The sequence below is a fragment of the Gopherus flavomarginatus genome, chromosome 3 (assembly GCF_025201925.1).
Source record: "Gopherus flavomarginatus isolate rGopFla2 chromosome 3, rGopFla2.mat.asm, whole genome shotgun sequence".
NCBI classification, from domain to species: Eukaryota; Metazoa; Chordata; order Testudines; family Testudinidae; genus Gopherus; species Gopherus flavomarginatus.
Genome location: NC_066619.1, coordinates 181919618 through 181932999, shown reverse-complemented (window position 1 = coordinate 181932999; position 13382 = coordinate 181919618). Strand labels below are relative to the sequence as shown.

The window sequence follows — 13382 nt, the reverse complement described above, 5'->3', positions numbered from 1 at the left end:
CATTCTTTATTACTTCATCACACAAATGTGAGGGGGGACCCTGCAATGGTAGCCCAGGAGGGTTGGGGGAGAAGGGAAGCAACGGGTGGGGTTGTTGCAAGGGCATCCCCTAGAATGGTATGCAGCTCATCATTTCTGCGGGATCTGACATGGAGCCGCTGTGCTCTCTGGTACACTGGCTCTCTAGTACACTTGCCCAATATTCTAGGCAGGACTGACTCTATTTTTAGATACAATGTAAAGGAGGAAATGACCCAAGGGGGTCATTCTCATTTTTGTCTTTGCGCCCCCGGCCAACCTCAGCGAAGATCAGCCAGGAGCACCCATGACAGCAGCAGACGGTACAGAACAACTGATAACCGTCATCTCATCGCCAATTTACAATGGCATGGCAGATAACCGTCTCTGCTGTCTTGCAAAGGCAAATTAATGCTGCTGTGTAGCGCTGCAGTACCGCCTCTGTCAGCGGCATCCAGTACACATACAGTGACAGTGACAAAAGGCAAAACGGGCTCCATGGTTGCCATGCTATGGCGTCTGTCAGCGCAATCCAGGGAAAAAGGGCGCAAAATGATTGTCTGCCGTTGCTTTCACGGAGGAAGGAATGAGTGACGACATTTACCCAGAATCACCCGTGACACTGTTTTTGCACCATCATTCACTGGGATCTCAACCCAGAATTCCAATGGGCAGGGGAGACTGCGGGAACTATGGGATAGCTACGGGATAGCTACTCACAGTGCAACGCTCCAGAAATCAATGCTAGCCTCGGTACATGGACGCACACCACCGAATTAATGTGCTTAGTGTGGCCGCATGCATTCGACTTTATACAATCTGTTTTACAAAACCGGTTTATGTAAAATCGGATTAATCCTGTAGTGTAGACGTACCCATAGACTCACCACATTTTAAATCTATTCTCATTCAGTGAATCAGTTTTTAATACCACATCTGTGTATTTCTTAATCCCAGCCAAGACTTCAAGTCATATGTCAGTGCTTAAATCTTCGCAAGGGAAGACAAATATGCTTCTTTTTCAGGTTATGGCTTACCGTAATATCTATTGTTTTGAAGTGTAGTTGAAATAAAAGACTTTAGAGACAAATCAATCCCTTTAACTTTGCTTTGCCAATCATTTTCAGCAGCCCCTCACTGCTTTGTATTTTACAATGCTGTGGAGACCATCCTTTTAATAAGGAATATATGTATACAGAGATGGTCTCTTGGTTCTCTTGTATTTGTTCATAAAAATGTTCAAAATGTCTTGTTTTCATTCTGATGCGGAACAAAACCACATTCTGAAACCTCAAAATGTTTTGAGGAACAGAATTCTTGTTTTCCAGCCAACCTTACTTGTAACAGATCACTGACCAACTAACAGGATTCACTGTGCTTCTCAGTCTGCTGCACCTCTGAAATTTGATATGCTCATTCTATGGTATGCTGAGTAAAGAAAAAAATCCCAAATTTGAAATATGACCTCTGACTTTTCCATCATAAGCTACTAAAAGATCAGACATTTGTACTGGGTTTCAACTGTTCAGGTGCCCACGTTATGTGATTTGCAAAATTATATTAATTTATTCTATGATCTGGTCATATACAGTATGATGCTTCCACTTTAGAAAAATGATGATCAGCTGAGATTACAAAATTTTATGTTTCAGATTTTAGCCAAGAAAATGTCGCTACATGTTTATTGGGTACATAAGAAAAATTACTTTGATTTCAGAGATGATGCATGTTTTCATAAGTAAAGGGGTCGGGTAACTGTGTACATACCTTGGGGATCCACTAAAGACAAAGGGCAGCCATGTGCTAGCCTTCCTGATGACCCTTCTATTAAAGTGACAACTGTAAATAGTGTCACTGCATTTAAAAGTCAGAGCTTGCAAAGGGCAAGCAAGTGCACCACAATCACAGACTCTGATTGCCACATCTGCCTTCAGGATATACTGCACTCAACTTGAGGTAAATACACTTTATCAAGAATATTTTTGAACCAGCTCCTCTTTATAATATTATGGACCTTGTTTGGTAATGCTCTTGTATGTAACTCTCGTTCATTACAAGAGTGGAAAAATCATTCAAGAGGAGCTATCTCAAGGCCAAGTCCTGCAACCTGGGAGTTTAGGTGCTTGGTTCCTTGCAGGATTGGGCCTTTGTGCAGTAATTCTTTTCTGAAGAGCTCTATGTTATCTATTCCAAGTTTTCATTGCTCTCTCTCAGTCCAGTACCCCAAGTTCTCTTTCTAGAATTCTGTTTGTTCTGTCAGATCTTCAGTCTCCAAGGAAGTATCACACTATCATCTGGCACGTTGGCAGTCATTGCTGTACCATCTGTATGGGATAAAGTTCTGTACAAATTGGACTTTGTAATACTGTTACTGAATTACAAAAGCAGGGTTTTTTTAGAAACAGAGACACTGTATACTATGCCAACAGCTTAGTACCTCTCCACACTTAGAGGGTGGGGGGAGTGGAAACTCTAATTAAAATACCAACATGTATGGTCCATGTGTCCCAAAGTTTACACACCGACGCTGTTGCCCCATTAAGATCAATGGTACTAATCACGTGAGTGGAATCACATGTTTGTAGTGTTTGTAAGATCCTGACTTTAGTGAGTGACTAGGAACATGCATGTATTGGAAGTTCATTATATATTTGAGGAGTGATGTGGGTATGCAGTTAAAGACTATATCAAAATGTATATGCTCAAGGGGCAAAATTAAGGTGGCATGTTCAACCTAAACTTTGTCTGACTTTTGAGTATTTAACTGTGCAAGCTTCAGTGACAATACTTGGGTGAGTAAGGATCATTCAAGTGAGTAACAGTCTGAACATTTAGGATCTAATCTGGAACTGCTGAGGTTGATAGGAGTTTTGACATTACTGTCAATAGGAGCTGGATTGGAGCCTTACTCCTTAAGGTTTTTTTGGTTTTGTTTTCCTTCAGCATGACTTCCCCTTATTTTGGGATAAAAATAAATAAAATGGTCAAGCTCAATTTTTTTAATATTAATTAATCAACCAAAGTTGGATGTGAAATGTTTAAATGTATTGGTCAGAATTACAGCTGGCAAAAAATTTTTGGTTGAAAACTTTCTCTTGAAAAATGTCCTTTTCTTTAAATGAAAATTTTCAATGGTTGTATTTTTCTAATTTTCATTTTTACTATTACTATTTTTCTGTCAGTTTTTTGTTTTTTGGTCTTCTTCCTCTGAACCATCAGAGGGATGGCCATGACTGGAGATGGGATATTGGGCAAGGTGAGTAGGCCAGGTCTCGGAGGTTGCATTGAGCATTCTCTCTCTCGGGTGCTTGGATGGCTGGTTCTTCTTCACATGCTCAGCCTCTAGCTGATTGTCATATATGGGGTTGGGAAGGAATTTCTCCCCAGGTCCAATTGACAATGATCTTGTGTATGTGTGTGGAGGGGGGATTGCCTTAACATACCCTGGTGCCGCAGATGATCATTTGCCAGGATTATCTGGATAGCTCTCACTTAATTCCCTGCCATTTCAGGGGCTTTGGGCATTGGTACACCTCGGTTCCTCTTATTCCCTCCTAGTGGAACATAATAGTCTAGTCTCCTGTGATAGGAAATCAGATGATCTGGTGGTCCTTTGTGTCCTTAAAGTCTATGACATGAAAAGGATGAAGTATTTGAGATTAGTGTAGTCATAATTTTCAGCATTTATGCACTGAAAGCTATGTCATGAGTAATTTTCTGTCTTACTCAGCGTCATTTATTTAGTCAGAAATACTGCTTTTTATAAGACAAGATATTAGTGCTTAAGTCTCAGCATTGGCTGGAAATGAACAACACTGAGTTAAAGAGAAGCAGGTGTTTCACTAAATGTATTTTATGTATTATTGTGTAAAAAGCATTGGTCCCTTTAAATTATTATTGCTTGGGGATTGTTAACTCATAGTTTTTATTACCTTTCACTTCTGTTTTTTAGAGAAATGGTCAATGCATGGTTTGCTGAGAGAGTTCATACCATCCCGGTCTGCAAGGAAGGAACCAAAAACCACAGTGAAGATTGCTCTTGTCCTGCTCATCAGACTACCCGAGCTGAAAGCCCCAACCCTGGGACGCCAGCAAGGAAAATCTCTGCTTCTGAATTTGACAGGCCTCTAAGGCCCATCATTGTCAAGGATTCTGTTGGAACCGTGAGTTTCCTTTCTGGCTCTGGAAAAAAGGAACAGATGCCTCTGCAATCTACAAGGATTGGGACTGATGCAGGGGATCAGTGCTCCAGACTCTTAGAACTAGTGAAAGATATTTCCACTCACTTGGATGTCACAGCCCTTTGCCACAAAATTTTCCTGCACATCCATGAGCTCATAGCTGCTGACCGTTATTCCCTTTTTCTGGTCTGTGAGGATAGCTCCAATGAGAAGTTTCTTGTCAGCAGGCTGTTTGATGTTGCAGAAGGTTCCACCTTGGAAGAAGCTTCTAACAACTGCATTCGCTTGGAATGGAACAAGGGGATTGTGGGACATGTAGCAGCTTTGGGACAGCCTTTGAACATCAAGAATGCATATGAGGTAAATATGGTAATTTTGTGTAAGTAAAAAGAGGCCAGATCCTCAGCTAGTGTAATACATGCAGTTCATTGAAGCCAGATTGATTTTACACTAACTGAGGATCTGGCCTCAAATATCTCGGTATAAAATATATGCACATTTGGCTACATATGATGTTTGAGGAATGGATGTTTGAAAACAAGTGATGGACATTTGAGAGTAAGGGTCAAGATTTCATCCTGGCCTTAACCAGTTTTCTATTTCTCTACCCACAGTTATTTGCATTTGTAATTCAGGTCACTTAGAAATTTATGATTTTGATTGTACCAAGAAATTACGTATTTAAAGTGGACTACATTATAGGGGCAAATAATGTTTGCATTTTAAAAAATAAACATAGGCCAATATATGAAAATCTACTTCTAGGAATTGTATACCAAGGCTGCATAACTTGGCATAATGGGATGAAACTGAGCAAAGGAAAATGTAGGCTGAATATCAGGAAAAAACCTTGATAATAAGATACATTGGGCTGTAGAAAAATCTCCTAATGGAAGTGATAGAACCCCTATTACTTGAATGATTTAAGTGCTAGACTGGACAACCTGGAGAATATCCTACAAGAAACAATCCTGCTTGATAAAGCAAGTTTTGTGCTTTCAAAATTAGGGATAAGGGAAGAGAAGGGTTCCCAAGTGGAACAAACACTGGAATTTTGACTTGCAAATTAGCACTTCTAGTTGGTCATCTCTTCATCCTCCTAAGTGGATTTTTTAGGATGTGTGATATTGCCAAACAATGTTTTCCAGCAGCAGTACATATAAGGGTGATATAATCTGCTTTAATGGTCATTGTTCATGAAGACTGAGTATTTTCTGGATTTGGGCCTAAGTATATATTTCATCTTAAGCAAGTGAGATCAGTGGGAGTATTCATGTGCTTAAAGCTAACTACATATGTAAATACTTTCCTGGATCTGGGTCAGTGTACTGAGCTTGAAATCAACTATTGGTGAATTAATAATCTTCCTTAAGAACATTTTGCTGCATTTTAGTGAGATGATTAAATAAAATCAGTGTTCCAGAATGATACACCATTTAAACAAACAACCCCAAAATCAAACTCAACATGAAAAGGAAAGAAAATGAATCTCATTGCATAATTTATACCTGGAATTTTTTGACGGTCTATGCCACTTCTCATTGCATTTTATGTAAATACAAGGGGAATGATTTAAAAAAATACTTGTGGTACATAGTCACAGACCTATACCAGTGGGTCTGCACTTAATTGTGTTCCCAAATGTGAAATTAGGATTAAGGCTGAGTGAGTTTCAGTGAAATTTGGTTGCCTAACTCCCTTATGCTCCTTTGAGAATCCCAGCCTAAATGACTATAAGTTTGGTTATAGCAAAAATGTTATATTGCCAGTAGAGTTATTTTCAGTGTTTCCATCTTTTTGCAGTAATAATAGGGATTTTATACATACACAATACAAATGAGACTTTATATGGAGTGTTGCTTTTTCTTCTGGCCAGCTGCCCTATGCCTCACACTCAAGACCATTCTTCCTGTACAAGTACTAGCTTACCGCAAAGTGGTGGTGGCAGAGGAGCCCAGAACCAAAAGCTCTTTCTTTTCAGTTCCTATTGTAGTATGTATTCCTACAAATGCCATAATGCTTAAAGTCTGCCAGCTCCCTACTGGACTGATTGCACTGAATGACTCAAATTGGTGGTGAGAATTTGTTCCGATTGTCAATGATTATTTTTAGGTACATTACTATAGACAAGCAGACTCACCCCTGCAGCACCTCCTGCTGGTGACTCTTGGAAATTAACTCTTTTTCCAGCCAGGAGCACCCTCCGCAGGCCAGTGATCTGCCTGTCCTCTGGCCCCCATGTCCCTCCATGGACCCCGGTGCCCTTTTAACTGGGGTGCTGCCCCCTGGCAGTACCCCACCAACCTGGGTCTCCTCTCCCTGGGGAACCCCCAACCCACTACCCCCACTTTGCCTCAGTTTTGGCTACTGCCCAGTCTCCATCTAGCCCCTGTTCACTGGGGCAAACCGTAGTATCAGCCACTCATCATAGGCAGAGGGGTTTGGACCTGCTGCCTCTGCCTACCTGTGAGCTGCCCCTTTGCAACCCCAGCACCCAGGTGGCCTTACCCTAGGCCTCCAGGGTTTCCAGGCCAGAGCTCCCAAGCCCCTCTTGCCTTCCCCCAGCCCTGCTCCACCTTCAATACCCAAGTGTGCTCCCTAGAAGCCAGGCCCTTCTCCCTGTAAAGGCAGAGAGAGAGTGTTTGCTCCTGGCCTTCTTATAAGGTCCTGTTGCTCAGTTTGGCACATGGCCCCAGCTGCAGCCACTTCCCCCAAGCAGCCAGGGTTTAGAGCTGCAGCTTTCAAGCCCTCCCAGGCCGCTTTTTAAATCCCTCAGGGCAGAAATGGGTAACTAACCTGCTACAATTATGAATAAGTGTTGCAGGAGCAACAGTTTTTAGAAAATGGTTATTTTTGTATTAAAGCTGCTTTCTGAAGCTCATGGACCTGACTTTTCAGTGCGCATGGGAGAGAGATTTAGGAAAGCATGGGAGCTTGTCAGCCTTCTCCTGCAAACACTTTTCAACTCTGAAAAGGAAAAAAAGTACATTTCCAATGTTTTTGGTGTATATTCCATAAAAGCCCATTCTCTGACTTTCTCAGATGGGGTGTTATTCATTTTAACCCCCAAATGGAAATCCTAATTCTATTAATAAAATTTAGCCTTGCCTGCCTGCCTGTCTTTTGGAAATTTCCTCTGAGAACAAAAGACATACTAAAAATGGTTATGTGTGAATATCTAGCCTGAACAAACAGCTTTTCCTAAGCTTACTGCATTTTCTGACATTTGTATTTATCCACAAGTGTTTATATTCCTCATAAACAGTTTGTTTTGTACAATATTGCTGGAAATTCACTCAGTAGTAACATATTTACATAGTCATTGTCTCATAATGGAAACATTGTGACACTGGGTAACAGTTAAGACAAATGCTATAATTCTTCTATGGGCCTATAAATTGGGGAATTAAACAAGACATTCTTTGAGGGGGTATTTAATTTCACTTTTTCCTCCCTGTCAGGATCCCCGATTCAATGCAGAAGTTGACCAAATCACAGGATACAAGACTCAGAGTATTCTTTGTCTGCCAATAAAGAACCACAGGGAAGAGGTAAGCTGCGGTACCTGGATCATCTTATACAATAGCGTTTATAGCTCTAATTCCTTTAAACACTTATCTCACAGTAGAGAAAAACCTTTTTTTTTTTTACTGTCCTATCTGCATATCATTCCATGGAGTCAAATTTTATCTTTTCCACTTCATTTACGTTAACCAGAGTTGTTGAGAAGAGCTTACACACAATTTTTGTTTTTTTAAACAATGTTGTTTCTATTTCCAGTTAAGAAAAGGAGTCTGCATTTGTTATGCACCCAAAACTCCCAGTTTACATCAGTAAAATCAATAGGAGCTTTGTGTGTGAAAGAAATGCAGGAACAACTGGTAAAATAAATGAGCTTCTTTCAAACTATAGCTGCTTATCATATATGTGCTACTATCTTTAAACATGTAAAATACATGCCAGTAGTGCCCAAATAACTTCAGACCTAATTACAGTCCTACTGATTGTCCCATGCATTGTAATAAGCTATGAGAAGGGACTTTTTCCTGCAGAAACCTGTGATTATCTTATTTTGAATGAAAGATGATCTTCCTTTTCTCTCTTTTCTGAATCAAAGATACTCCCCAAATGTTTTACTGTGGCTTTTCACAATGCATATAAATCTTATCTTTAGGTGACACTTTTCAGTTTTTACCACTATGTAAAATGGTGACCACAACATTTTATCAAACACCTCACAAGTTTAAGATATCGAGCAGGGGCTCCTTTTCATAGACCCAGGGCAACATTTTCAAAGTTATGTACCTGAAGTTAGGTACCTGTATCCACATTTTAAGTACCTACATAAAAATGGCATGATTCAGAGAATCTGAGCACCCACAGCTCACATTACCCTTAATTGATTTACACTGGGGTGCATGTGATCAGAATCAGGTCTTCTGGTTCTCTGCACAGCTCTCCCCTCCAGTCCTGTGTCACTTCTCACAGCAATACTCTTTTAAGGTCTGATCCTGTTACAACTAGAGTCAAGGAAGTTTTGTCATGGACTTCAAAGCATAAACAAAGTAGGTCTCTATTGGGTGGCAACACCTAAAACACTATCAAGAGGAAATTAGAAAATGGGAAATTAAGTGAGGAATGACATTATGCTGAGTATTCACCATCAGCTATCTGAGTAGAGTGATCCTGGTTTCCTTCTCACACTGAAGTAATTCAAGAGTGACTCCAATTAAGCCAATGCAATTACACTGGTGTAAAATTAGTGTAAGTGAACAGAAAATCAGGCTCATTGTGTATTTATGTATTGCCAGTAACTGAAAGAGCTTCTTGAAGCTGGAAGGAATAAGATTCAACTTCTCAAGATGTTGGCACAGCATAGGCTATCCAAGGAGGGCCCCAGAAATTTTCAGACAGTGATTTGCTGTCCACTGAATCTTCCTTTTTCAGCAGAGTTCATGGTGCGTGTCTAATCAGTTCATACTGTTAAACATTGCTCAAAAAAATGATTTGAAAATACCATTTTCCCTTCTTTCTAACCTTTCCACTCTCCCAGTCCTGTTGTGTAAGACACCAATCTCTCATGTTTAACCCCAATTCTCATTTTTACTTTGATTTATTTCATTCATTTGGGTCTGATGTTCCTGGTTGACCCAATGATTAGATGTGGGATCTCCTACATCTGACTTCTGTTTCAAAGTGTTTTTTCCCTGCTCCAGGTCTCATAAGGAAAGTGTTTAAAATTTACAACCCACTACCTCACACTGATCATGAACATGATCACTGTTCTCCCAGTCAGACATTGCTCCCACTTCAACATGCCTCCCCATGTTAATTGGCAGTAGATGCAACTGGCCGTGAGCTAATCAGTGAGCAAGAAGAATGTTGTGTGCAGTGACATCTGGCTTGGAGAGTGGCGCTTGAGGTACGATTGACGCAAGATGGAGCGTCTATGTTTTGTCCAGGTCACATGCTTTATTTATGTGCATTGGAAAAAACACAAGAATGCTATAAGCTAAGAACTTGGAATCATAAATTCATGACAAAATTCAGCTGGCCACAATACATGGGTGCTTCTTACTCTGGTCATACATGAGAAAGAATTAAGTAGAAGTATTCTCTGCTCATATATATCAGCACTGACTTGTTGGGCTGAATGAACCTGTAACTGGCAATTTGCAGATCCTTAGCTGGGTTTCCCTTCTAAGCACAACAGGGGTTCTAGATGAAATAAAGCAGGCACCTCTTTATTATGAACATAGAAAATGACTGACAGATTAACAAATTGGTGAAGGCTAAAGGAGGAGGGGGGAAAATGAAGTGTTACTCCTATATGCTGTAAACTGGAAGATCTAAACTACGGAATTTCTCATAGAGGACTCTTTTGTTATTTTAAAGTCGTTTACCAGAAGGTTCTTGTCACCCTCACTGTAATGCTTTGACACTTTTCTGGAATGAGATTTAATTCCGTGAATCAGTCCCTCAATTACCATCTGCTTTCAGCTGGTTTTTCTACTAAAAGCATCTCCCACCTCAAACAAAGAAACCACCGTGGTTCCTCCATGCCTCCCCAACCTAAAAAACAAAAAATAGACCAAGCCTTTGTAATGATATTGTATTTAGCACAGGGGTGGGCAAACTTTTTGGCCTGAGGGTCACATCGGGGTGTGAAACTGTATGGAGGGTGAGGTAGGGAAGGCTGTGCCTCCTCAAACAGCCCTGGCCCCAGCTAACCCCTCCTACTTCCTGCCCCCACCGCAAGCCTCCCCCATTTAACCGCCCCCTCCTGGGACCCCTGCCCCCTAACCACCACCCCGGACCCCACCCTCATCCAAACCCCCTTGCTCCCTGTCCCCTGACTGCCCCAACCCCTATCCACATCCCTGCCCCCTGACAGGCTCCCCAGGACCACACCCTCTATCCAATCCCCCCTGTTCCCCGTCCCCTGCCCGCCCGAACTTCTGGCCCATACAACCACCCCCTGTCCCCTAACTGCCCCCCAAGACTCCCTGGCCTATATCCAACTCCCCAGACCCAGCCCCCTTACCATGCAGCTCAGAGCAGCATGCTGGAGCCGCACCTCCTGGCCAGAGCCAAACATGCTGCCCTGCATGAGCGTGCCACCCAGAGCACTGCCTGCATGGCTGTGGGAAAGGGGGGACAGCAGAGGAGGGGCCAGGGGCTAGCTGCCCAGCCAGGAGCTCAAGGGCCAGGCAGGAGGGTCCCACGGGCCAGGTGTGATAGCCTCTGATCTAGCAACTAAGGAATACTGCTTTAGTGCAAAATGTCACTAGTCACAGTCCAACTAGGTAGCCACAATATGTCTCTGAGACACATCTGAAAATAAATACTAAGAAAGAGAAGCAGGTCTTTTCTACCTTGAAATTTGGCCCCCGGAAAATACATATGATACATTTGTTGTGTGTTTTATATTATTGATATGTTTAAAACAAAAAGTCAGTGTTTGATCTGCAGAAATATCATGGCTGAATATCAAACCTCTGGGCCAGTTGGGGAATTAAGATTTTTCCAGTAGAGATGAAAAGTAGGCTCAGATTAGTCTAAACTTCCATGTGGAGCCTGAGCTGAGGAGCCTACTTAAAAATAACACAAGATGAGGAATAAGCTCTTCAAGAAGCAGATCCCATGGAGAAGGACTAATGAAGGACTGTAGTGGTCTTACCAACAAAAATGCACCATATGTCCCAGCATATGCAAGAGCAAGAACCTCAGTACTTTGTAGACACACAAAGAATGGAAGTAGCTATGTTAATAACAAAGTAAACTTTTTTATAAAGCTTTTTTCCTACTTATTAATTATAGCTGATAGGCCTAGTTTCTACTGGCTCTCTCAGGCCCCGAACTAGAAAACACTGCTGTATGTACTTTTCAGGCTCAGAGCAAAGGGAGAGTTACATAGGAGCTTGTTACAAACAGAGCTAGCACTATTTTCCCCATGAAGAATTACAGATGAAAGCCAGCCAAGCTTTGAGTTGGACTTAAAGGCTTTTGAAGCAAGTTCTGATATCTGCAAGCCACTTCTGCACAATCTCTGGTAACTAAATGGAGCCTCTGTCCCATCCTACACAACCACCATTGCCACATAGTTTGCTTTGGCATTCCAGAATATGCCATCTGATGTTTATAACTATTTAGAAAAATCAAGAGGGAAGAAAGATGAGAAACCTCACTTCTGTGCTACAAAGGGAAAAACAAACAAACTGGCCATGAGTGAAACCATTTCAAACTATATCTGTTTAAAACTGTCATACGGCGACTGCAAAACCACTTGAAACATGCCATTTGGTTCCTTCTGGGTTTTTTCTTTTGGCAATTCTCTGACAATAATAGATAACTCTATAACCTGATACCCTCTTAGTTTATGAAATCAGCCACACTGATTATGAAATGTAAGAACACACACAACTCTAAAATTGACTGAATTCTTATCATCAATGGTACTGTGACCACTAGTAGAAAGTTGGTATTAGCCAGCTGTTACCATATAATTACCATGGTTATATTTTGTTGTATTTGTAAGGGGAAACTGTGGTGTCTGTTGGCCACAACTGTAGCTGTAGATCTTGACCAGTTCAATGCTACAGTGTATTTTCATGAAGCAGGATTGTTAAAAGTACCTTCCTTCTGCTGAGAAGATAGCTTATTCATTTTGGTTAGGAGAGCCATAACACAGCCTTCCAACATTCTTAGGGCACCAAGAGTACTCCTCACTGCAGGAGAGATGCCTACACCTATATTCCCAGGGTTTAAATTCTTATTTTCTGGCATCCCCCACACTCCCTCCAACATGCTACAAAAACTCCAGGGCATTGAAAATATTTACCAGAGCTCTGCTCCAGGCAGCTCCAGCTGAATTTAAGCCCTTTGTATTCCTCTGTACATGTGCTGTTCCAGATCAGCCATGATCCAGCAAATAACTTAAAGCACGTTTAACTTTGAAGCCAATAAGACTACTCACATGCTTAAAGTTTAGGATATGTTTAAGTGCTTTGTTAAACTGAAGGCCTGATGCTCAGCTCTATGTTCAGCAACCTTTAAGCAGTATCTTTCTCTGCAAGTTTAGTTCAGTGGGAGTAAAGTACTAACCAACATGAGAAAGGATGGCAGAATCAGACTCTTAATGTTCTGTCCCAGGAACAGGAGTATGGGGTAACTGCACATTTAATATGTGACCTTGGACTAAGTCACTTCTCCTTTTTGATCCTCAGCTGTAAAATGGGTATAATAACACTTCTTTACTTCAGAAGGGTGTTGTAAATTATTTAATTTATTAATATTTGTAAAGTGCTTTGACAGCTTCGGATCAAAGGCATCATATATATGATACATGCAAAGTATCGCTTATCATAAGCTAACTGTAGTGGACAGGCAAGCAAATACCTTGTAGACTAAGATTTCATGATTTATCAGCAAGAGAGAATAGCAGCAGAAGCCCTGGGACGGTGGCAGCTCAGTACCTTGATCTCTACTGACTGCATAGACTGAGTCTCAGAAGTTTTTTCCATCCCTGAGGTACACCTTTTGGTCCTCTAAAATGACATATGGACACCTAAGATCACAGGAGCGTCACTGATTTAGCCTCAGGCACCTTTATGCTTGAAGTGAGTGGGTTCCAGTCGCATTTGGTTTTGGATGGATTTATAGATCTGAAAATGGACTACAGAA

At 41.3% G+C, this 13382-nt stretch overlaps 1 protein-coding gene across 6 annotated transcripts in view; it reads left to right on the top strand.

Moving 5' to 3' along the window:
• The window catches only part of PDE5A (phosphodiesterase 5A), a 171667-nt gene that overhangs the window by 88153 nt on the left and 70132 nt on the right, over window positions 1–13382 (top strand). For all 6 annotated transcript variants that reach the window (XM_050946335.1, XM_050946331.1, XM_050946330.1 and 3 more), the window contains exons 2-3: window positions 3971–4559; window positions 7661–7750. In XM_050946335.1, coding sequence (XP_050802292.1) covers window positions 3975–4559; window positions 7661–7750 — 675 coding nt within the window. In that variant the 5' untranslated portion in view covers window positions 3971–3974. The remainder of the gene's footprint in view (window positions 1–3970; window positions 4560–7660; window positions 7751–13382) is intronic.